Source organism: Argentina anserina, chromosome 2 (assembly GCF_933775445.1).
Source record: "Argentina anserina chromosome 2, drPotAnse1.1, whole genome shotgun sequence".
Lineage (NCBI taxonomy): Eukaryota > Viridiplantae > Streptophyta > Magnoliopsida > Rosales > Rosaceae > Argentina > Argentina anserina.
This window is the reverse complement of record NC_065873.1, coordinates 13,947,379-13,969,948: the sequence shown is the minus strand read 5'-3', so window position 1 is coordinate 13,969,948 and position 22,570 is coordinate 13,947,379. Positions and strand designations below refer to the sequence as shown.

Sequence of the window (22,570 nt, the reverse complement as noted above, 5' to 3'; positions counted from 1 at the left end):
TCTGTTTTATAATTATTTATAATTCAGTTTGTTAAATTATATATGCAATATATCACTGTTTTTCCAACAATCTTAAGACGTTTACCTTGATATTGCTTATATAATTTGTATTCGATATTTTTACAAATTTTCAAGAAAACTTACACCTTGTGTGTGTGTGTTTCAGTTTCTAAAAATGACTAACAGAGAAAATTCTGGAAATGGCAAGGGACCTTTGGTGCCAACTGTGCCTACTGCTCCCGTTGTACATGTCTCAGTATCCCATGGGGAAAAACCTGAGAAGTTCAACGGTTTGCATTTCAAGAGGTGGCAACAAAAGATGATGTTTTATCTGACCACTCTGGATCTGGCAAGATTTTTGACAGAGAATGCTCCTGAGTTCAAGGAAGATGACCATGGCGATCAAGCAAAGATTGCTGCTGTGAATGCATGGAATAATTCTGACTACTTATGTAGGAATTATATCATGAATGGTCTAGCCGACTCATTGTACAATGTGTACATTAGCATGGGAATGGCAAAGGAGCTATGGGAATCCTTGGAGAAAAAATATAAAACTGAGGATGCCGGCGCCAAGAAGTTTATTGTGGGCCACTTCCTTGATTATAAAATGGTGGATTCAAAGACCGTGATGAGTCAATTATCTAAGATTCAGCTAATCCTGCATGAGATTCACGCTGAAGGAATGCATCTAGGTGAAAGTTTTCAAGTGACATGTGCTATTGAAAAGTTACCACCTGCTTGGAAGGACTTCAAGAATTATTTGAAGCACAAGCGAAAGGAAATGACCATGGAGGATCTAGAGGTTAGACTTCGCATTGAGGAAGACAACCGAGGATCCGAAAAGAAAGCATGGATCAATGATGTCTCTGCCAAGGCAAACATGATGGAACATGGTCAAGGTTCCAAAAACAAGAAAGGCAAGTATCATGGGTCCAAACTGGGGCCGAAAGGAGGCATTTCCAAGAAGCCAAGGTTTGAAGGCAAGTGCTACAACTGTGACAAGACTAGTCACAAGTCTGTCGACTGCAACAAACCAAAGAGGAACAAAAAGAGGGAGGCAAACCTGATTGAAGCCGTCACTCAGGAGGTTGCTGACATGAACCTCTGTTGTATGATATCGGAGGATAGCATGGAAAAAGTCATTGATTATGACTGGGGACTAAATGACTTAGAGCTTTGGTATGACCAAGCCAAGTTTTTGGATTGATCTATAGAACATAACTGAAATTATCGAATAAATTAATGTATGTTCTTAAAGTTTATTTTATGAGTATAAAACTCAGTGTTGACAAATATGTTTTCTCTGCAATTGTTATATAGCCATGAGTAGTGGATTGTTTAAAATGACAATTGTCAGCCATGGGTGTTTTTTCACCTATATGGATGAGTCTTCCTAATTTATGGTAGTGAAGACTATAATATATGTCAATTAACATGCACAAGTGTGAACTTGTGTAGAGACAAAACTGACTAGATCATCTTCCAAAGTGTTGAAAGAAACAATGAACCCCTTGATCTGATTCATACATATGTGAGTGATTTAAAATCAACGGTATCTAGAGGGAATAATAAATATTTTATTACCTTCATAGATGATAGCACAAAATATTGCTATTTGTATTTGCTAAAATGCAAAAGTGAGGCTATAGAGAAGTTCATTCTCTATAAAAATGAGGTTGAGAACCAACTCAACAAGAAAATTAAGGCACTAAGAAGTAACCGAGGGGGTGAGTATGAATTGCCATTTGCTGAGATTTGTGCTCAGAATGAGATTATACATCAAAGGACTGCTCCATACTCACCACAATCCAATGGTGTAGCAGAACGCAAAAATCGTACTCTAAAGGATATGATGAATGCTATGCTACTTAGTTCTGGGATACCACCCAACATGTGGGGAGACGCGATTCTCACGGCAAATTACCTTTTAAATAAGGTGTCTAAAAAGGTGAAGAATGGGCCAAAAACGGTTGATTGCATCTTTATTGGATATGCACATAACAGTTCGGCTTATCGATTCCTAGTCCACGATTCGAATATTCCTGAAATCCATAAGGATACGATAATGGAATCGAGAAATGCATATTTCTTTGAAAATGTATTTCCACGGAAGTCTAGAGAGGAATTTAATTCTTCTAAACGGGTACGTGAAGACAACCGAGCCGAAACTGATGATGCTCAGGATCAAGAATCTGAGTGGGAGTCTGAATCTGAGTCTGAGGTTGAACCTAGACGAAGTAAAACGGCAAGGACCGCAAAATCCTATGGACCCGACTTCCTGTCATATATGGTTGAAGGTGATCCCCGTACCTTCCAAGAGGCAGTAAGTTCTATTGATGGTCCTATGTGGAAAGAAGCAATCAAAAGTGAGGTTGACTCCATCATGCAAAATCACACTTGGGAATTAGTGGATTTGCCACCGGGATGTAAGCCTTTGACTTCCAAGTTGATTTTTCAAAAAAGAAATTAAAAGCTGATGGGTAAATAGACAAATACAAGGCTAGACTTGTTATTAAAGGCTATAGGCAAAATGAGGGTTTGGATTATTTTGACACTTATTCTCCTGTGACGAGAATAACCTCCATACGGATGGTACTTGCAATTGCAGCATTGCGCAAACTTGAAGTACACCAAATGGATGTAAAGACAGCTTTCCTAAATGGAAATGTAGAAGAAGAAATCTACATGGAACAGCCAGAAGGTTTTTCAATCATTCTCAGAGTGAGAAGGTGTGCAGATTGGTTAAGTCATTATATGGCTTAAAACAAGCACCAAAACAATGGCATGTGAAATTTGATAATGCCATTATCACCAGTGGATTTAGAATAAATGAAGGTGATAAGTGTGTATATGTCAAAGACACTGAAAATGGATATATCATTCTATGTCTGTATGTGGATGATATGCTTATCGTTGGGAGCAACGATAAGATGATCAAGTCTACTAAAGACATGTTGAATTCTAAGTTTTGACATGAAAGACTTTGAGACTTGCTGATGTCATTTTAGGAATTAAAATTACGAGAACATCAGAAGGGCTAGTGTTGAGTCAAACACACTATGTGGACAATATTCTTGGGAAATTTGACAAGGAAGGTTCTGGAATTGTCAGAACTCCTGTAGATATGAATTTACATTTGTCCAAGAATAAAGGTGAAAGTGTTTCTCAATTAGAGTATTCAAGAATAATTGGGAGTCTAATGTACTTAACAAGTTGTACAAGACCAGATCTAGCTTATGCGGTTCATAAGCTAAGTAGGTACACGAGTAATCCTGGAGCTATGCATTGGCAAGCGATTAGAAGAGTACTCAAATACCTAAGGTATACTCGTACCTATGGGTTGGACTACACATCATACCCACCTGTTATAGAAGGGTTCACTGATGCGAACTGAATATCTGACATGAAAGACTCAAAGTCTACTAGCGGATATGTATTTACGCTAAGGGGTGCAGCCGTGTCCTGTAAGTCCTCAAAACAAACAATTATAACTAGATCCACAATTGAGTCTGAGTTTGTAGCACTAGACAAATGTGGGGAGGAAGCAGAATGGTTACGCCAGTTCATAGAGGACATTCTTAGATGGACAAAACCTGTGCCTGCGATTGGTATACATTTTGATAGTCAATATGCAATTAGCAGGGCACAGAGCAAGATGTATAATGGTAAGTCTAGACACATTCGTCGAAGACATAATATCATTAGATAACTACTCTCAACTGGAGTTATCTCTATAGACTATGTAAGGTTTAAAGATAATATTGCTGATTTTTTAACCAAATGGTTAAACAGAGAGTTAGTTGAAAAATCATCGAAGGGAATGGGACTAAAGCCCATTAGAAATTAAAAATCACTACAGTGGATACCCAACCTAGCTGACTGGAGATCCCAAGATCTAGGTTCAAAAGGGAAAACCAAATTGTGGAGATGAGTTCGGATCACTGTGGGGAGTTTCCCAAGTCCATTCCTATGATGAAAAACAGTGATACCCGTAAGGATGAGGTTAAGCTAAAACTTTTAATGATTCTTATGCGTCGAGAAATCGAGCAGAGTAATGCGGGTTACTCTTAATTAAGAGATCACCTATGTAAGAGAGAAGTGGGGCCGCTTCTAGGGGAGTTAATGAGGGCATAACTCTTATCAAACTACTTGCAGAACCAGGCGTGTGTTCCATGGCCAAAATGGGCACAAAAATGAGAACCGAAGTGTACCAGGGAGACTCATGTGTGAAGTATGTCATTATTTACACAAATGACGAATAGTTCAAAGACATCGCGTCTACTATTTAGTTAGTAAAGTAAGCATACTTTCATAAGGGAAGGTTCAAAGGGTCAAACCTACCTATCCTATGCAGGTTTCAACCGTAGAAATCTATCACCAAATTCTATCGAGTCTTTGGTGGCCAATTTCATTCATGTGGGGAATTGTTGGAAAATGGTTAGAAAAACCATTTAAAACCAAATTTCAATTGATTAATTTAATTAAGTTAAACTTATAATTAATCAAAGATGAACATGGATTTGAGTTCTTCATAATGAGAGCTACAAAATCATATGTTTGTTTGTGTAATTTGGTTTGTGGGTGAATAAGAAATTGTCAATCAAAGATGGCTACTTAGAATGAGGGGAAAGTGTTTGTCCCACATTGAAAAAGAGAAGTGTTGAAAAGACTTTATATAGAATCCATTGTGTATGGATTGTAAAGTGTGTAAGCCCCCTTATACCCTCTCGCGCACGCGTAAGGGGGGTGCAAATCTCAGGTCATAAGGGAAACTCGTGTATGCCCGTGCGACCTGCGGACATGAATGCAACACCGAATTGAGGGTCGAAACGCAGATTCTTTTGCATTTCCGAAAATTCGGTTTTGACTTTTCAAATTATCTTGACTGTTAAAATTCTTTTTTTGAAACAACTGTGTTAATTGTGTGTTATGGAGAATTATAACAGAATTGAAATCAGTGCTTGTAACATATGTAACTCATATATGTTATGATCTTTTGATTTCTATAACAGCGATCTTATTCAACCCTTCTAATTTCGGTTACATACTTGAATAGTTTTGATTATTCGAAACTTATACAACTCTCGTTTCTTATGGATGCGTCGCCATCGCGACTATTATTTGAATATTTGAGTTTTCTTAAACTCATGTCTATAAACGATAATCCCAAGGTCTACGTACTCATTTATTTGAGTTGAAATTCATTACTCTGAAGACATACTATTTGCTAACAAAAGATCCCAAAAAAAAATAACGAATTCTATGGGACACACTTCAAGTTATTTAATAAACGTCTATGACGTTGTATTATTAGAGTTGACCTTGATGCATACTCTACATCCAAGAAACGCATGCCATTTTTGACACATGTATCTATTTCTTGAGGGAATTTTGAAAATGGAAACGTAACATTCTTCCATTCTCAAGTAAGCACATTTTTGAGCCTCAGGCTAAGGCTCCGCCCGATCCGATATGCAAGATTTTGTTGTTACGGATTTTTGATTAGTCAATCTATTTTGACAATGTCTTCAATTACTATTTTTCAAGTATGACGTTGGCAATGTCATGTTTCTTGCTTGACTTTAGCTTAAGTCATCTATTGGAATTGGAAGCTTGTTTGTGTTGTATTAAATATTGGCATATGCAATAAAATTTCTCGTATTCATTGTTTACAAGATGATCTCGTGAGAATTTTATTTGCCTTGACTTAGCATGAATGGTTAACGTTTGCAACTCACGTGGTTTTTAAATTGGCTGTTTTTGGGTTACATGGGACCCCAATAGCACTACATTGTGATTTTGGACCTTAAAATTTGGAAAACGGACCTCGGAACGTCAAAATTGACGTCGCTTTTCCCAGTTACTGTTCCGGCGTTTTGGCCGCCTTCCGGCCACTTGCCGGCATTTCCGGAGCCACCATCCGGTTCCTGCCGGCGTCCCCTGTCGGACAGCAGCCCCGACCTCCTTGCCAGCCAACTCCGACTGCCGCCGGTGAGTTTGCGACGATTTTTTTGGCATATTTCCAGCCGTTTTTACTTCCACGTTTTCCAGTCCAAATTTCACCCGGTTTTGAGTTATTTTAACATGGTTTTCTGGTTAATTTTCCGGTTTTCTCCAAGTCGTTTCATAGCTCAAATGATTTTATTATTATTGGTGACCACCCGCACCAATTGGATGGATTTTACCACCCAAATTGTTTGGTATTCAACTGCTCCAATACCATGTTTTTCCAACTCTTAAGTTGAAGAATGTAATTCTATTGCCATGTGATACATTCGATGGGATTGTCATTTGTTTCAATCCCCCCTCTTATAATATCCTACGGCGTATTGCCTAGAGAAGTTCACTGCGTTGTTGACTCTCTTAATTTTATCTTGAGCATGTCCCGCCGTGAAATCGAGTGTCTTGCTAATTGCGTAACCACCCACACTGTCGTACGGTGCAGGTAGTTGTTTTACGGATCTCGTGTGGAGATTGTGTTCTATATCTTTGTGCCTTGCTAAGTTTTAAAGGCATGCCAATGATGGATTTTCATCTTGATATTTGTGTTAAGAATGGAGAGTATAAATCTGTCAGATTTCATCGACAATAGTTTTTTCAAGCTTAGATAGTAGCTTTGTTAGCCTGCAGACATAGCTTTGCTTGCCTACAACAGTAGCTTTATGTAACTCAAGATTCTTTGAATCATGGGTTCAGTTTTGTTGTCTTCTCGGTTTTGACATGATCATTTTTTGGTCATTTTAAACAAGATATGATGATTCGAGTTCTTTGCAATTCACATGATCATCTATTTTTCATGTTCACGAAACGATTGGAGGACCACCTCACCCGTGCTCCACACAGTGAGGCCGTGCCTATCCGTGCCATGCACGGTGAGGCCGAGCCTGCCCCTCTCGGCGACTCCATGGCATTGAGGTCATTGGTGGCGGGATCCCATCCTTCACATGAGCTTGTGATGTCTCCCGTGTTTTCTAATACCTCCATGGCAATCTCTGATGTCCATCGCCCATTTTGCAAAGCTAGTTCTCTTGCTAGATTTCAAGGAAGTCATTTCTTTTATAAGGCTCCAACCGAGAACATTCCATTCTTACAAAGTATTTAAGGTGACATCAGTAGACCCTATCCAACTGAGTGCGGATATTTTTCGGTATTTTTATGGTATAGGTTAAGAGCATCGACACGTTGGTCACACGTCGCTTTGCTTTCCACATTGAACGCTGCATTTGCTAAGTTTTTAGCTATGATCATCATACTAAGGGCTCACCACCCTTCCCATCCTCTCAAATCTATTTGATTGGATACCGTTGGAGAGTTCACCTCCACGACTTTGATGATTTCATTTTTGCATATCTACTGGGATCGTTGTTGAACATATTATTCCTCATGTTCATTCATTGCACGATCCAGCAGAGCTCGGACTTGGTTATGGGTACTAACCTGCCTATTTTTGCATGGGGATATGTAATGATATTGCATGCAGCGACACTTATTCATTTTAGACCCACAACTTGACAAGCGTTTAGTGCGTACCAGATGGTTACTGGATACGAGCCCAACGTTCTTTTCATTAAACGTCTATTTGGTTAAAGTTGTTTATGTGCCTCTATTGTAATGATTAAGTATTCTGGTTGGTTATGATTTATGAATCATCAACACTTGTCCGCTATTTCCAATCTATAACTGTTGATCTCTATCCTGCGATATTAGCAGACGGTCACTTTGATGTGACATACTTCCCGTCGTTAGGGGGAGATATGGAATGCTCCCATTCCTGTTTTAACGCCAGGAATTGACGTGGTGTGGCACTATGTCTCATTAAGATCCCGCACTACTCAAAGTGAGCAAATGTGCAACGCATTATCTACCTCCAGAAAGTCAAAGATTCGATGCTCATTGACTTTACCGATATTGCGAAAGTGACGAGATCGCACAAAAATGTTGTGATGTGCTGGTAAGGTTGGAACTCTCAGAATATGGGAGAATTTCATATGACCTGGTCCTAGCACCGTTGGCACCATCCCTGACACTGGGAAGGAAGTCGGCGATGGCACTATCGTACGCAGTGGTGTTGTCGGCGCCCGCGGTATTGCACCACAAAACAAGGGTGGCAAACACAAAGATGGACTAGTAAGGATCATAGCTTCGGTCTTGGCTCCTACCTAGATGAGGGGGAGACCATTATTCTCTGTAATCAAAACCAGAAAGAAGCGAAGTGCGTAGGCACAAGTATTTCGCCCATCATTAAGAGATATTCTCTAAACATGTGTATCAACTAAGTTTCTGTGGGACACTACAGACTCCTTTTGTTGATGTTAGAAAAGAATAGAAATCTCACGAATTGATCGTATACAACGCGCGTGTGTGTTTAATAGATTGATCTCCCATAATTGATGATGTATTCGCTTATGCTCTTATTCCGTTGTAAAGCATCAACGATGAGCAACTCGACCGAAGTGGAAAGAATCAATACAGGCTGAACTAGACTTGTTATGTTGGTCGTTGTTCGTAAGTGTAATGAGAAAGATGAAGTCATGCGATATATGCAGCACTTATGGTGCAAAGATTGTCTCATTATCCTAGTATTGACTACGATGAGTTATATTCTCTCGTTATGGACATAATTGCTTTCCGCTACTTGATCAGTAGCAGTGTCCATGAAAACTGATTTGTAGCATATGATAGTGGTCATAGAATATATGTAAAGGGATCTTGATGCAGATATGAGAGTGTCAGAGGGACTTTAAATGCCTCTAGACCACAGAGAACTTATGTAATCAGATTGCGACGTTCGAGAGAACGTAGTACAATCGATTGCAAGAACTCATACCCATAAGTGTTCATATGAAAGCTAATTCTTGATTCTCTATTCTGTCTAAGTATAGATTTTGAAAAGATTCAATGAGCTATACATTCATACATGTTAGTGTTTTTGGGACACTATTGCTTTCAATATGACGTGATTAACTATGCGTCTATGCATCGTCATTGGACTTGCATTGCTTCCTTTGACATGGGTTTAGTTATACACTTAGTGAACCAATACAAATCCTATCCACACCAACGCCGCCAGCAGCTCCAGCAACATCAACGTACGCCTTGGTGTAGCAGACGACACTGGTAGCGTAAATGATACGTACGGTTCCGTTTCAGACCAAAATGAGTCCTTCATTGGTCCCTTCCCCCATTTCTTTGTGAAAGCACATTGAGTGTGACAAATAAGAATCTGTCCAATTTCGTGGGTCAACTTTAACGAGACCTACAAGACAGCTCGCTTGATGAAATATGACAAAATTGGTACTGTTGGAAAGGTATATGTGTCTACTTTCCAGGAACAATAATCATTTGTTCATAGCTATCATATTGAATGAGTTATGGCCGTTTTAGCAGCGTAAGACAGTTATGTCCGCAAATTTACAAGTCTGTCAACTTCGACAGAGCATTGTGAACTGCTCCGATCGGATTAGGTTGTGAACTTTATGTCATTGGAAAGCCATGGGTGTCTACTTTCCAGAACATTTTACGATTCACTGATACCTATTTTGATGAAAAAGTTATGGCCGGTTTAAGTGAGTGAAGGTCATTCTATCCGAGAATCTGATCTTCATTGCAAACTCTTCTTTTGAGTTGTTATGCAATCTTGTTTCCTAAGATCTAAGTTTGGCTAAGTATAGCATGATCTAAGGATGTGTGGCTAGATTAATGATTAATCATTGGCCCAAGACTACGTTTGAGAAGCATGTAATTCTTTGTACTCCATGATTATGGCACTAATCAGGGGGAGTTGTTTCGTAGACTTCAGGAAGAGTCTACCTCACATGATGCTATCAAATATAGATAGTGCGTTGTGCTCTTTTTCCCTTTGATCAAGCTTTTGTTTTTACCCAAGAGGTTTTTATTTTGCTTGACAAGGTTTTTACCGAGGCAACGATGTGTGCACCATGCAACCTAGGCATGCGACACAAGGGGGAGTGTTCCGGGAGAATTACTATTGTACCCTTGTGTATGTCTTAGCCTAATAGATTTCATGTTAGGAGATAGATTAGCATCTCCGTAATAGATTAGGCCTCCGAATCCTACGGGATTGTGGTTTTGTAATGCCTATATATAGGCCCCCATATCATTCAATAATACACAATTATTTCATCCTGCATCATTTAACTAATTATTCTAAAAAATGTTTCTTTAGCTCATTCTAACTAATATTTTATTTTTAATATTATTTCTTATATAAAAATTATACTTTATATATACTATAAAAGTTAATAAGTCAACCTTAATTAATAAACGAGACAAATTATTAACGATCTTGAACTAACTCACGAGTTAAACGAGTAGAACGAGCCGAATAGTTGTTGTTCAAGCTCGGCTTATTTTCAAAGTCAGGCTTAAAATTGAGCTCAAGCTCGGTTCAATTAATTTATAAACTCGAACTGAATGGCTAAAAGTGAGCCAAACATGAGTCGAACACGAGCGGCTCGTGCCTACTTACAGCCCTAATTATTTAACACATTTTAATAGTCTTGAAACTTCATATTGGGGAAGTTCCAAATATTATTCAAGATGTCCTAATTGAAGATTCATGTAATGTTTTTAGTACTAATCAGAATTTAGGTGCTATGTCCCCTCCGATTTTGCACAACAATATGATTAATAATAATGGGAGCAGGGGTAGTCTCAATTAGGGGCGGGTCTTCTACCCTATTTTTTTTAAAGGAGTAATTATACAGTATGGTATATTTTTTTAACAGGTGGATTAGATAATAATATATATTTATACTATTGTAACCAAAACTTAATTTATCAACCAAAATGTATGTGAAAATACATGAACATCATTGCACTATGTGTTAGTGTAAAATCAAATTATATTATTCAAAGACGAGAATGTATTTCAAATAACTCTCCAATATATCTTCTAAGGGAGCGTTATGCTGAGAGCCTTCGCTCCAAGAACCCAACAGATTTTTAAGACGACGTCAGTTTTGTTTAAGCGAAACAGTTACAGGTACTAAATTATACGAGTTATAGTCACCGTCTTTAACCACCTGCACGCGTGGGCCATCGAGAATCACGAACAACACATGTGTTTTCTCATTGCCATCAAGGTCCTCCTTCAAAATCTCCACCAAATTGGAGCTAGGTTCCTTTTCCTTCACAACTACTTTTTCTTGATCTGTTTCTTTTGGAGGCTGCGTACAATCTGCATGTGGTGGCAAGAGACATGGCCATGAAACTTTAAATTTGGTTTTGCATTCATTTTTGAATGCAGCAAGTGCATATTTCTCTGGTGGCTTGAATTGGTTGGTCATCATGCATTTTTGTTTTTAGGTAAATGGTGCAAGCTAAGGGAGGACGATCAATAGGTAAGAAATAGAGAGATTCAAGTGCAGAAGCTAGCTGTGCAATTGGTTGTAGCAGTGTCTAATGAAGAGGTAAAATATATCACAGTCTTCAGTATCAATCCGCACTTCTGCAGTGATTAGGTTCTGGTTTCCAGTTCATTCGATCTTGTCTAAAATTCTATCAGAATGTAGTAGCTTTTTTATTAGGGAGTTGATTGATATTTTCTCATCCGTAGACTCACTAAAGCTCAATAGATTCCACAATCTCACGTGCATAGCATGTGCTATAATTTTTGTTTCAAACGTATGTCCATTTAACAGATAGTAGTGGGACCATGATGCATGCCCAATGTCGTGTCGACAGGTAAGCAAATTTCCTTTTGGGCTCTTGGAGCGAAGGCACATTCCAAAATGCTCCATCTTCTAAGATCATGAATTAAGTAGGTAGTTATATTCTCTACAGTTAAATTTAAAAATAAAATAAAAAAAGGATTCTCCACACTCGTTCTGTATGGATTGATGCTAATTTCTATTAATTAAAACATTTAATGTTCGGTAGAGTTACTATACTTAGTTCTGGACCACTTAATAATCGGGTTCAAGTGAATGATGTGATAGTGTCATTTAAACGCGGACTATGCGTGGAGATGTTATCCAACCAGTGACTTGACTCCCAAGTTTCTTCCCTGCCATTTCTGTCTTTTTCTCCAAAGACTTGCTCTCTCTTTTAACCCGAAGACTCTAGACTTAAACAACTGTTAAATGAAAAAAAAAACATTAAATCCTACAAATTGCAATTAGGGTTACAGATAAGGGCATGGAAAATGAAGAGACCAAGTCCATAAACGATACATACATACCCTTAGACTCATGACCAAAATGTTTAAGCTTATTGGCACTTTTGCAAACTCTTATAGGAAGTTCTCCGGTGGCAAGCTAAGACTTCTAAATTTCTGAAGTAAAGCAACTGATCCACCATCATTTTATCGACAAGAACCCCTTAACCAAAACTACGATTTGAATGTTGACTGTGGCATGGCCACTATAAAATGCCAAACGGTTCCTGAATGCATTTCAATCAAACTAAGAGAGCAAGTTGTAGTTATAAAACAAAAAATGACACATAAATTCCATCTGACGACTCTGGTAAATAACTGTGGGATATCATGAATTCAAAAACTGTAAGAATGTCTTGTTTAAAGACAAGAAGTTGGCTTGAATAATACAAAACTTTCAGGTCTGCCAGCACAAAAATTCACCTCAAGTTAAAGGAAAAAAAAACGAACGGGACAAGATGGTAACACATTAGGAATTTAGGATAAACTGAAAAGGGTTTCTAAATCACCATTTTTTTTTTACCATCTCGTCCACCTATCTAGAGCTTAATAAAATTGCCCCATTTCCTAACTAGTGTAATCGGAGAAAATACCCAGTTCCATGTTGGTGGGTGAGATTGAGATTTTCTTGCAATCTTTGGAGAGCCACTTGGATTGCATGTAGGTGGCTTTTCTCCATGGAGGAACATGAAGTCCCATTTTCTTGAGGGACTTCTTTGCGGCTGTGCAAACCAGAGATATGACTTTGTCAAGCTTCTCTTCATTTCCTACAAAAATGTCTGGCAATATGTCTTTGAGCTCTTTGTAGCTTGGTGTTGGTCTCGCAACCTCAAATTGTGACTTGAAATCAATGTCCACTATTAGCCTTGTCATCTCGAGGGAGTTCTTGTCGTTCATCATGACATCAACATATTCATAGTCATCTGTAAATTTGCGAACTTGAACAAGGAAAATCCATCAAAACCAGAGAGAGAGAGAGAGAGAGAGAGAGAGAGAGAGAGAATGTCTTTGTTTGTGTACCTTTCGGGAGTTTAATAGAAGAAACCCATGAAGTTTTACAAAGAGAAGCTTGATAACCATCCATTTTCAGTTTCATCACAACCCATTTGTTCTTCAGATGCTTGGGTTCATCAATCATACTCCCTATGTCCCTCAGATAAAATGAGATTTTGTCAAGAATCTCATCCTCATGATCTGTTGCATTCCATAACATCTCCTATATAAATAAATGAATGAAACACGTCAACCCATCATAGGTTTAATCACCAAACAAGAAAGGAAAAAGAAATTAATTCAGATAAGCACAAGGACAATCTTTTTTCTTTTGGATCATCACTCGATCAAGAACTGAAGAACATATATAGAAGAACAAAATTAGAAGAGAATATAATGTAGATGTACCTGTAGAGTTATTGACTTGGATTGACGAGGAGATTTGGGAGAAGATAATGAGTCAGAACTTGATTCTGAAGATTCAATGAAGTCCCTCACCATTTGAAACAGCTCTTCTTCAGTGACGCTTCCCATGTCTGCTTTGGTCCTTAATTATGAATTCGATCGTTTTCCCAGAAGATAAGAAGAAGCTAGATGAAAAAGACTTATATAGCAGTAGAGAACAAGAAACTTCTTCAGAAAGCTAGACTTCAGTTTTGTCTTCCTAATTGGTATGTACATAAACACACAGAGTGATGTCATTACGAAACTCTAATTTTGATAAAAGAAAAAAAGAAATGTCACTGGAAAGAAGAGAAGTGATGGAAATTAGAGAGGAAATTATCATCATCATTACTTGATCGATATCAACATCAACAGGTTATGTATAGACCTCGACACCTAATACATATAGATACAAGCTACGATGCTTCGATCTATGTCTTTTAGTTTTTAGCACCTTATTCATTAATTCTGAGCGTATCCTCTTCACCACGTGTAAATGGAGATGACAACAATTGTTTGGGCATTGCGATGCAATTAAGCCCCTTCTAACAAAAAAATTTCAGTATTTTCTTTATGTTTCCTCTCCGTCGACGGTTTAGGGTCGGCCGCGGCGATGAAGGTTTCTCCACCTCCATAGCTAGGCCGACAACGACAATTGAAGTGTGGGGTTTATTCTCTTTTGATTGCAATAGCTTTGCTAGTGGCGCATGTCACATGTGGAGACAGGGGTTTTAGTTCATGTGATAGCAAACAACGTTGGTAGGCCCGGTCCGTCGTTTTGTGAGGCCTTGTGCGGCTTACGTATTGAGGCATTTCTGCCCTAATATATAGGATAAAAAATAAACAAACAAACAATACACTTCTTTCAAAAAAATGGGTATTCTCATATCATTTTACAAAGTCATCTATTAAACTTAATTAATGAAAAGGTACTATGTTAGAAGTTGAGAGAGTTTTTTTTTGTAGATATGAGATCATTTGATTGTTGAAATTGCGGAAATAAGGGATGAAAAAGAAAACAAATTCGAGTCTATTAAACTCTGTTTACAAAAAGACTATATTAGAAGTCGAGAAGGTCTTAGATGCAAAGTCATCTATTAAAATCTCATAATCAAGTTTTTCTCATTGTCAAAAACTTGATTAATGAGAGGGTACTGTATTAGAAGTCGAGAGAGTGTTTTTTTTGGATAGATAAGAGATAAAAAAAATCGAGGGAAAAAAAAGGTCAGCAAGGTGATTTGAACTTTGATCACATAGTTTGAAAGACAAGGGCCTTAGCCAACTGAACTATCAATTAACTTAGTAATAAGTGACTCTTTTTTTATTTATAAATAAGCTTAAAGATTTTTTTTGAGGCCCTCACAAGCTTGAGGCCCTGTACTGTTGCACAAATGGCACACCACATGGGCCGCCAACGTTGGCGGCTCTTGGGTGGCCAGATTTGACATTAGAGCATCCGCACCCATAAATTGCATTTGCTCAAGCAAATGGTAAGGCCAGAAGCAAATTTTGCTTCAAGCAAATCGATTTCATATTTTGCTCAAGCAAATCGATTTTTTCACACACCCATTTACAATTTGCTTGAGCAATTCAATTTTGTCTTGTTGTGAAATAATTAATTTTTTTTATCAGATATATTTACAACCAATAATAATGTGCCACGTGTCATTATCGACTCGATATTATTCAAAATTTCCGATAAGATTTTCGACTAATAGATAATTGACACGTGTCACTACCACGTGTCATTGTCGCTAAAATAATTGGAGCAGATTTCCGATAAGATTTTCGACTAGTAGAGAATTGACACGTGTCACTGTCAGCAAAATAATTGGACCAAATTTCTGATAAGATTTCCGACCAATTTGCTATAAAAACGTCTAATATCACTCATTATAACTCATCCTTCAATCTAAACACTTAGCAACATTTCCTTGTTCATCACTCTGATGAATCCTTTCAGCTTTCACAATTTTTTCAGGCGGAGACAACGTCAACAAGAAGAGGATGACGATATGGAGCAATCATTCGTGAATCAGGTGGTCATGGCGGAAGCACAACACGATGATGAATCAACACGACCAAGCGGTTCACGTCGCGGTAAAAAACCGAATAAGCCACGTCAAAGGCTATCTAGGGGACACAATCTCATGGAAGATTACTTCATCGAACGTCCAATTTTCGACGCTCAAGACTTTCGTCGGAGGTACAGGATGAGCAGAGACCGATTCAACATTATCATGACGGACCTCTGCAACCACGACATGTCTTGGCATCAAAGAGAAGACGCCACTGGTTTGCTAGGGCTACTTCCCCAACAAAAGATGACCGGGGCTCTACGAATGCTAGCGTACGGGTCAGCCGCAGATCAGTGTACTGAAATTACAAGGATGGGGGAATCGACTACCCTGAAATGTATGAAGGAGTTTTGCAGCCAAGTTGTTCATCTCTATGGTCCAAGATACCTCCGCAGTCCAACACCGGCAGACCTCACGCGACTATTAGCTAAAGCAGAACGCCGAGGTTTTCCAGGTATGATTGGAAGCATCGACTGCATGCATTGGGAGTGGAAGAACTGCCCAACCGCCTATCAAGGGGCATACTCGGGCCGAAAGGGTCGCCCAACGGTTATCCTAGAGGCAATGGCCTCGTATGATACGTGGATATGGCACAGTTTTTTTGGCTGTCCTGGAGCTAAAAATGACATTAATGTGCTCCACCTATCGAATGTGTTCTCAGAGATCCTTGCCGGAAGAGGCCCAACTGTCGTCTACGAAGTCCACGGACAGAGGTACACCACAGCTTATTATCTGGCTGACGGAATATATCCAAGGTACTCTACATTTGTCAAAACAATTTCCAATCCCCAGACGCCGCAAGATAAGCTCTTCGCAAAGAAACAAGAGGCATACCGGAAAGATGTGGAGAGGGCATTTGGCATCTTGCAATCTCGATGGGCAATTATACGTCATAGTTGTACATTGCACCACAAATCGGTAATGACTACCATCATGTTAGCTTGCATTATATTGCATAACATGATTGTTGAGGAAGAGTATGTGGATGATGAGGATGATGATGAGGAAGAAGAAGAAGACTTGCAAAACCCATCGAGGGCTTTCCGGGTTTATGATGGGCCGGTGAATGCACAAGGGAATCGAGTTCTTTTTGAGCCAATCAGTAGAGATGGAGCTAATATACAACGGTTTCACGACCGTGTTGCCGATCTCGAATCCGCTTACATCCATCGAGAGCTCCAGAAAGACTTGGTGAAACACATTTGGAGAGTGGAAACCGGTGAAATACTTTAAATATGTTTTATTGTGTGTTTTAAAAAATGTTTGTGTTTAATTATTAAGCTTGTGTTTAATTTCAGTATGTGTTTTAATTTAATGTGTATTTCAATTTCAACTTAATAAATAAATTGCATTTTATTTCTCGAAAAATTTAAATTACATAAAATGACGAGCCAAGCCCAGATTTATTCTTAGTACAATACTATAACTACTATGGAAAAAGCACGCGATTTGGGTGATAACAATCCGAATATGTTTCATCGGTAGGTTGATCTTGACTAGCTTCTCCTTCATTAAGGATTGCTAGTTTCCTCTTGGTAAAATACCTTTTCGAAATTGGGGTCATAGCCTCCAAATCCATTGTCATGATCCTTGTGTCATTCTCTTGTTTCTTCAATCGTAACTCTTCTTCCGCCCTTGCTTCTTTTCGCTTTTGAATGTCTATGTACTCCGCATAATAATTAAGCTCACTTTCATTATGGGCTAGCCTCTTGGTATGCCATGATGCTTGGTCACTTGCAATGGTATGCAAAACCTCCACCCGTTGCTCAATAGGAGTCTTACCATGTTTCTTTTGGCGCCTAGCTTCCTTTGCCGCCTTGGTTCCCATTGGTCTAGGTGGACTCGATGGAGTTGCCGTGTTGCTTTGAGGTGTCTCATTCAATTGGTCGTCATCCAAATTGATGGTTGGAGATGATTCAGTTGCGGAAGGAGTACCGTGGTAACTACTTGCATATGGAGATGGAGTAGTAGGTAGCACCGCAACGAAAGATGGATGATCTTTAACCACTTCCCAACATTCAAAGTGTGTAAACTTTTTCTTCTTGGCATTATAGTAACATGATTGAGCTTGTCGTTCCTGATGTAAAAAACTTATATTAGGTATTTATTTAATTACATAATTTAAATAAATTAGATAAAACAAATAATGTAACCAATTAGATATATTAAAACAAATAATGTAAACAATGCTACATATTTAAACAAATTAAATAAAATAAATAATGTAAATAAAATTAGATATATTAAAATAATTAAATATGTAAACAATGCTATATATTTAAACAAATTAGATATAAATTACATAATTTAATTCATATAATCAAATAAAAATTATAATATATGATAACACAATGTACTTACTTCGTCCATTAGCGAAGTGCCGCTAGCTATACGTTGTCGTGATGCTGCCAAACATTCGCCCCATTTTTGCAAGAGTAGCTTGAACTTGTTGTAGTGAGAAGCGAGCGCGATTCGGGTCCTTGGCTCCTTCGGAGGTTTCTCACCCGGTGCTAGCACCCAATTTTGCATATAATCGCCATGAATTGTCTCCCACAATTTGTCCCTCTTTTGTTTGTTACCGTCATATTCATCAATGCTATGACGGACAAAAGAAATGCACATTTGTAAATCTTCAGAAGGAAGCCAATGGGTGCCCATTGTTTTAGAAAAAAATGCTAAACGAAAAAGAGAGGAGATACGAAAAGAGAGAGGAGATGGAGGAAGATGTGAAATTTGTTGTGCACAAATTGGTGTGAGTTCATAACAAATTGAAGTAGTATTTATAGGCAATTTTTTGGGAGAATTTTGAAATTTTGGGGATTTTTTTACAATTTTTTGGGTTTATTTCCGTTATGATCAAATAGTAGCCGTTGCCGATTAATTCTGACCGTTAGATCGAAATTTCTGATTCAAAATGGAAGGCCCAGATCAATTGGACCGTTGGCCAATCTGCTTGACACGTGGCAGCCATTCATTGGCTCGCTTTTTTTTTTGGCGCGTGCCTAACATAAAAAAATTCGCCCGTGCCTAACATCACCCACGGGCGGTGGGCTCCGCCAGGCGATCGAGCAAACGCCGGAGCAAAATTTGCTCGAGTGATCGGACGAGCACCGCGGCTGGGTTGACTGGGCGAGCAGCTCGCCTCCTCCTGCTCGAGCACGCCGGCAAATTTGCTCGCCGCTGCGGATGCTCTTAGCTTGGTTAGCAACGGGGTTGGAGGGGACTCATGGTTGGTTGTGGACTGCGACATTTTGGGGATTCTGCGCATGGAAGTTAGCAGGGATCCAATTCGGCATGGATGTTGTCGTTTGGGCTTGCCCTCTCAATGGTGATTTGTAGTTTTGGGGGGGGGGGGGGGGGGGGTATAGGGTGGTCTTGGCGCCCCAATAATCATAAGAATGATGATTCTGCTTGGGCTGGATATTGAGGCTAGTTTAAGGATTGTCGTTATCGGTGTTGACTATGGTCGGTGATAAAAGGTCTTGTTATGAGGACGGGCTTAGGTCTTAGGCTGGTAACAGTGGCGTAGCCGGAAATTATAATTAGGAAGATCAATATATCAATGCTAATTATAGTAAATAGTAATATTATATATATTTTAAGGAACTAATTTGCTGCTTTTCTCTTATGATATTTTTGAATAAATCTTGTGAATTCCATGTTTTCAAATATGAAAGTATCGATCAACTTCATGGAGCAGAGTGAACCAAATTGTATATATAGACATATACTATATGTAAATAGGAGAAAACAATTAGTTATTGATTAGGAAAATATGCTAAAAATAAATAAAAGGGCGTAAGATTGGAAATTTGTCCAAATGAGAAATTAATTGGAAAAGCAAATATAATACTGAAAAGTGAGAGACGTGGGAGAAGAACTCAGAAAACTCATCTCAAATCATTAATAGTCACAATTAAAATCACTCTGCATTGTTGTTAGACATATCAATTCTACTGATATGATCACCTACTCTAACCAATCACCTATCTGTAAGGCATACTTTGAAAATCTCAACAGGGTCAATTGACCCTTCTCACCCTAGTGTGGCTACGCCCATGGCTGGTAAGAAGATAGGGTTGCATAGGTGGTTTTGAGCTTTCAGCGACCCTGGAGATGTCTTGAAGACTTTTTTCTCCTTGGTGAAAAAGCCTCCTACTTTGCAGAAGGTCTTGTGTTTTCAATAAGTTAGACATATATAACCTAACATGTCATTTCTTCATTGACCATAGGTCTTACCGTCTTATTCTAATGTTTTCGACATAGAAATAGCTTGATTATTGCTTAGTCTTGGATTTGGATTGTTAGGATATTTCGCACAATTCAATTATGTTGTGGCTCATCTTCGATTCATGTAATTGCTTTCTTTTTCATGATTAATGAATTGATATCATTTCAGACAAAAAGACTCTTCTATTTACAATTTTCAAACAAATTTCTCAAAATAGTTCTCTTTTCGTTTCATGAAAATTATAATACTAACTCATTTATCGATTACCAAAGCCTCATATTACAACTCTTATCTATGAAATAGTCATTGTTATGCAATTCAACATTGCTAAAATTGTACGTACATGAAGCATAGAAATTTTAAGATAAAATCTATCTCGTGCAGTGGCCCTCGAGTGTCAAATTTGGCCTCTATGTCGTTTGCGCTATGCTGCCAAATGAGTATTGCTGATATTATTACTCAAGAGACGTTGTGATAGGGGTGTTTTGCTCGAGGTATTGGCATGGTAGTTGGCTAGGTGCAGGTGAGTCTAGGTCGCATCATGGACCGGTCCGGGTCAAGTCCTACCCTAAATTTTAGGGTTTAAGGTAGGATCAGGTTGGGTTTTGACTAAGTCAATAAAGAATATGGTCAGGTCGGGTCAAGCTATGGCTCTGATTTTCAAACTCTTATCTGCCTTAAAGGCCAATTCCTTTAAGGCTAAGAGGGCGGATCGAGCCGACCCTCCAAATAGGGCTAATATGGCCAAAACGGGCCGAACATTGCCTTTTTTTATTTAACAAAAATAAAAATATTATGTTTAATTTTTTTCTCAAAATTTACTTATGTTGTTGCAAGTATAAGACAAGCCTTTTTTTTACAAGTATATGATCATATTATAAATACATATATGCCTTATATTTAACTTAAAACATCTATAATTTTAAATCTAAGTGATTATATATGAATATCTTATATCAAATTACTCAAAAATCATTGTTGTTTTTCACAACAAATAGAAATATAAGACATAAAGTTTACAAAATCAATTGCTAAAAAAAAGTAAGGTGTATTGTATATAATATATAAAAAAAACATATTTAAACATAGAAAAAATAAATTATTATTATGACTTAAATGGGCCAAATATGACGGAGTTAAACCGGCCCGACTTGGTTCTAAAGGGCTGAACAGAGCCGGATTGGAGGGTAGGGCCGGGTATTAATTTCTAAATTCTAACTCTATCCTAATTGAGAAAGATTTGGGCCGGCCCGCTCCAAAAAAGAGTCGGATCAGGCTTTAGCCATATCGAATAGGGCTGGCTTTAGGGCATGCTGGGGCTCATGAGCCAAATGACGATGCCTAAGTGAGTTTGAGCATCATGGTTGTCTAATATAAGGCCAGTTTGTGGTGTGAGCTGGAGGTTCATGTAGCAAATCAAGGCAATTTGGGCTCCCTTTTCCGTATTTACTTTCAGTTTATGAGGTGTCGTAAATGTAGAAGATGGACAACAAATTTGGTATGGGTCATGTGGATACACAGAAGTTGGTGATGTTCCCTTCATTCGTATGAAACTATGAATCTGTTACATTTTAAATCTAATGGCCACGAGAGATGGCTCGCTTTTTTTATTCTGTAGAAGGAGCTGGCCATAGGACGAAGACTAGTTCCTTAATAGTTTACTTAATTGCTTAAAGCATCTCTGCTTCCTAGTGCTTGAGTATATTGGATTGGATTTTCAATTCGGTGACAAAGTTTTTTTTTTAATTTGATACGTTCTTGTTATGATGATTCTTTAAGTATGTGAATATATAATCCTTAAATAAATAGAGTATCTAATTATACACTCTGTTAGTCCATACTTGTTAAAATACATATTTTAGATAAGATCTCCTGTTATTAGCTTAAGAAGTTATGTTGATGGGCTTATTTGTAATAGGGGTACATGCATTATATATGCCCACCGTGTGTATTATGTGAATTCATTAATAAAAACACTTCAAAACTTCATTGTAATAGGGGTACATGTATTGTCCCTTTCTCAAAAAAAGAAGAAGAAGAAGAAAGAAACTCATATAGTGAATAGGATGGATATTCTGGCTAGGGAATATCAATAAACTTCTTAGTATGTTAGATGGTGTTCATAACATAGGATGGATATTCTGGCTAGGGAATATCAATAAACTTCTTAGTATGTTAGATGGTGTTCTCGTTTTTTTTTTCATATTCTTAAGGAGGCAAATAAAACAACACGTCAGGTCGATGATTTGTAGCCCGAGTTGATGGATGTAAGGAGTGGTTCGAGACGGGTGTCCTTCACTCATGTTTTTTTGTTATTTTTTATGACAGTCTCAACTTGTTTTTTATTTTATTTTTTTGGTAAAAGAAAATATATATTTCACCAAAATAAGATTACAACAAATAAACACTCGGTGATAGAATACAATTCCTCACGCTCCGTTTGATCAACACTGCTAGTCACAAGATTATCACAAGAAGCAATAGACATGAGACATAAGGTTCAATCATGAATTAATTAAATCCGATTCTAGAAGTAGTCGATGACTTACTCGCCACCAATCTCAAGAAGAAAACTGCTCTAATAGTATCACATACCAAAATCTCTGATATATTTGCATAGACAACCCCCATTACATTATGAAA

General features: G+C 38.1%; 1 protein-coding gene across 2 annotated transcripts; it reads right to left on the bottom strand.

The window, feature by feature from the left end:
• Positions 1–12,527: 12,527 nt before the first annotated feature.
• Positions 12,528–13,847, bottom strand: LOC126783748 (uncharacterized). Of its 2 annotated transcripts, none has more exons than XM_050509271.1 (3): positions 13,583–13,847; positions 13,202–13,397; positions 12,528–13,119 (listed from the first exon to the last, which is right to left on the bottom strand). In XM_050509271.1, the coding sequence occupies exons 1-3, from the start codon at positions 13,706–13,708 to the stop codon at positions 12,749–12,751; spliced, it is 693 nt and encodes a 230-aa protein (XP_050365228.1). In that variant the 5' UTR covers positions 13,709–13,847; the 3' UTR covers positions 12,528–12,748. The 2 variants fall into 2 exon arrangements, with proteins under 2 accessions (XP_050365228.1, XP_050365229.1); XM_050509272.1 differs by having other exon boundaries at positions 12,528–13,104.
• Between the last annotated feature and the right edge of the window lie 8,723 nt (positions 13,848–22,570).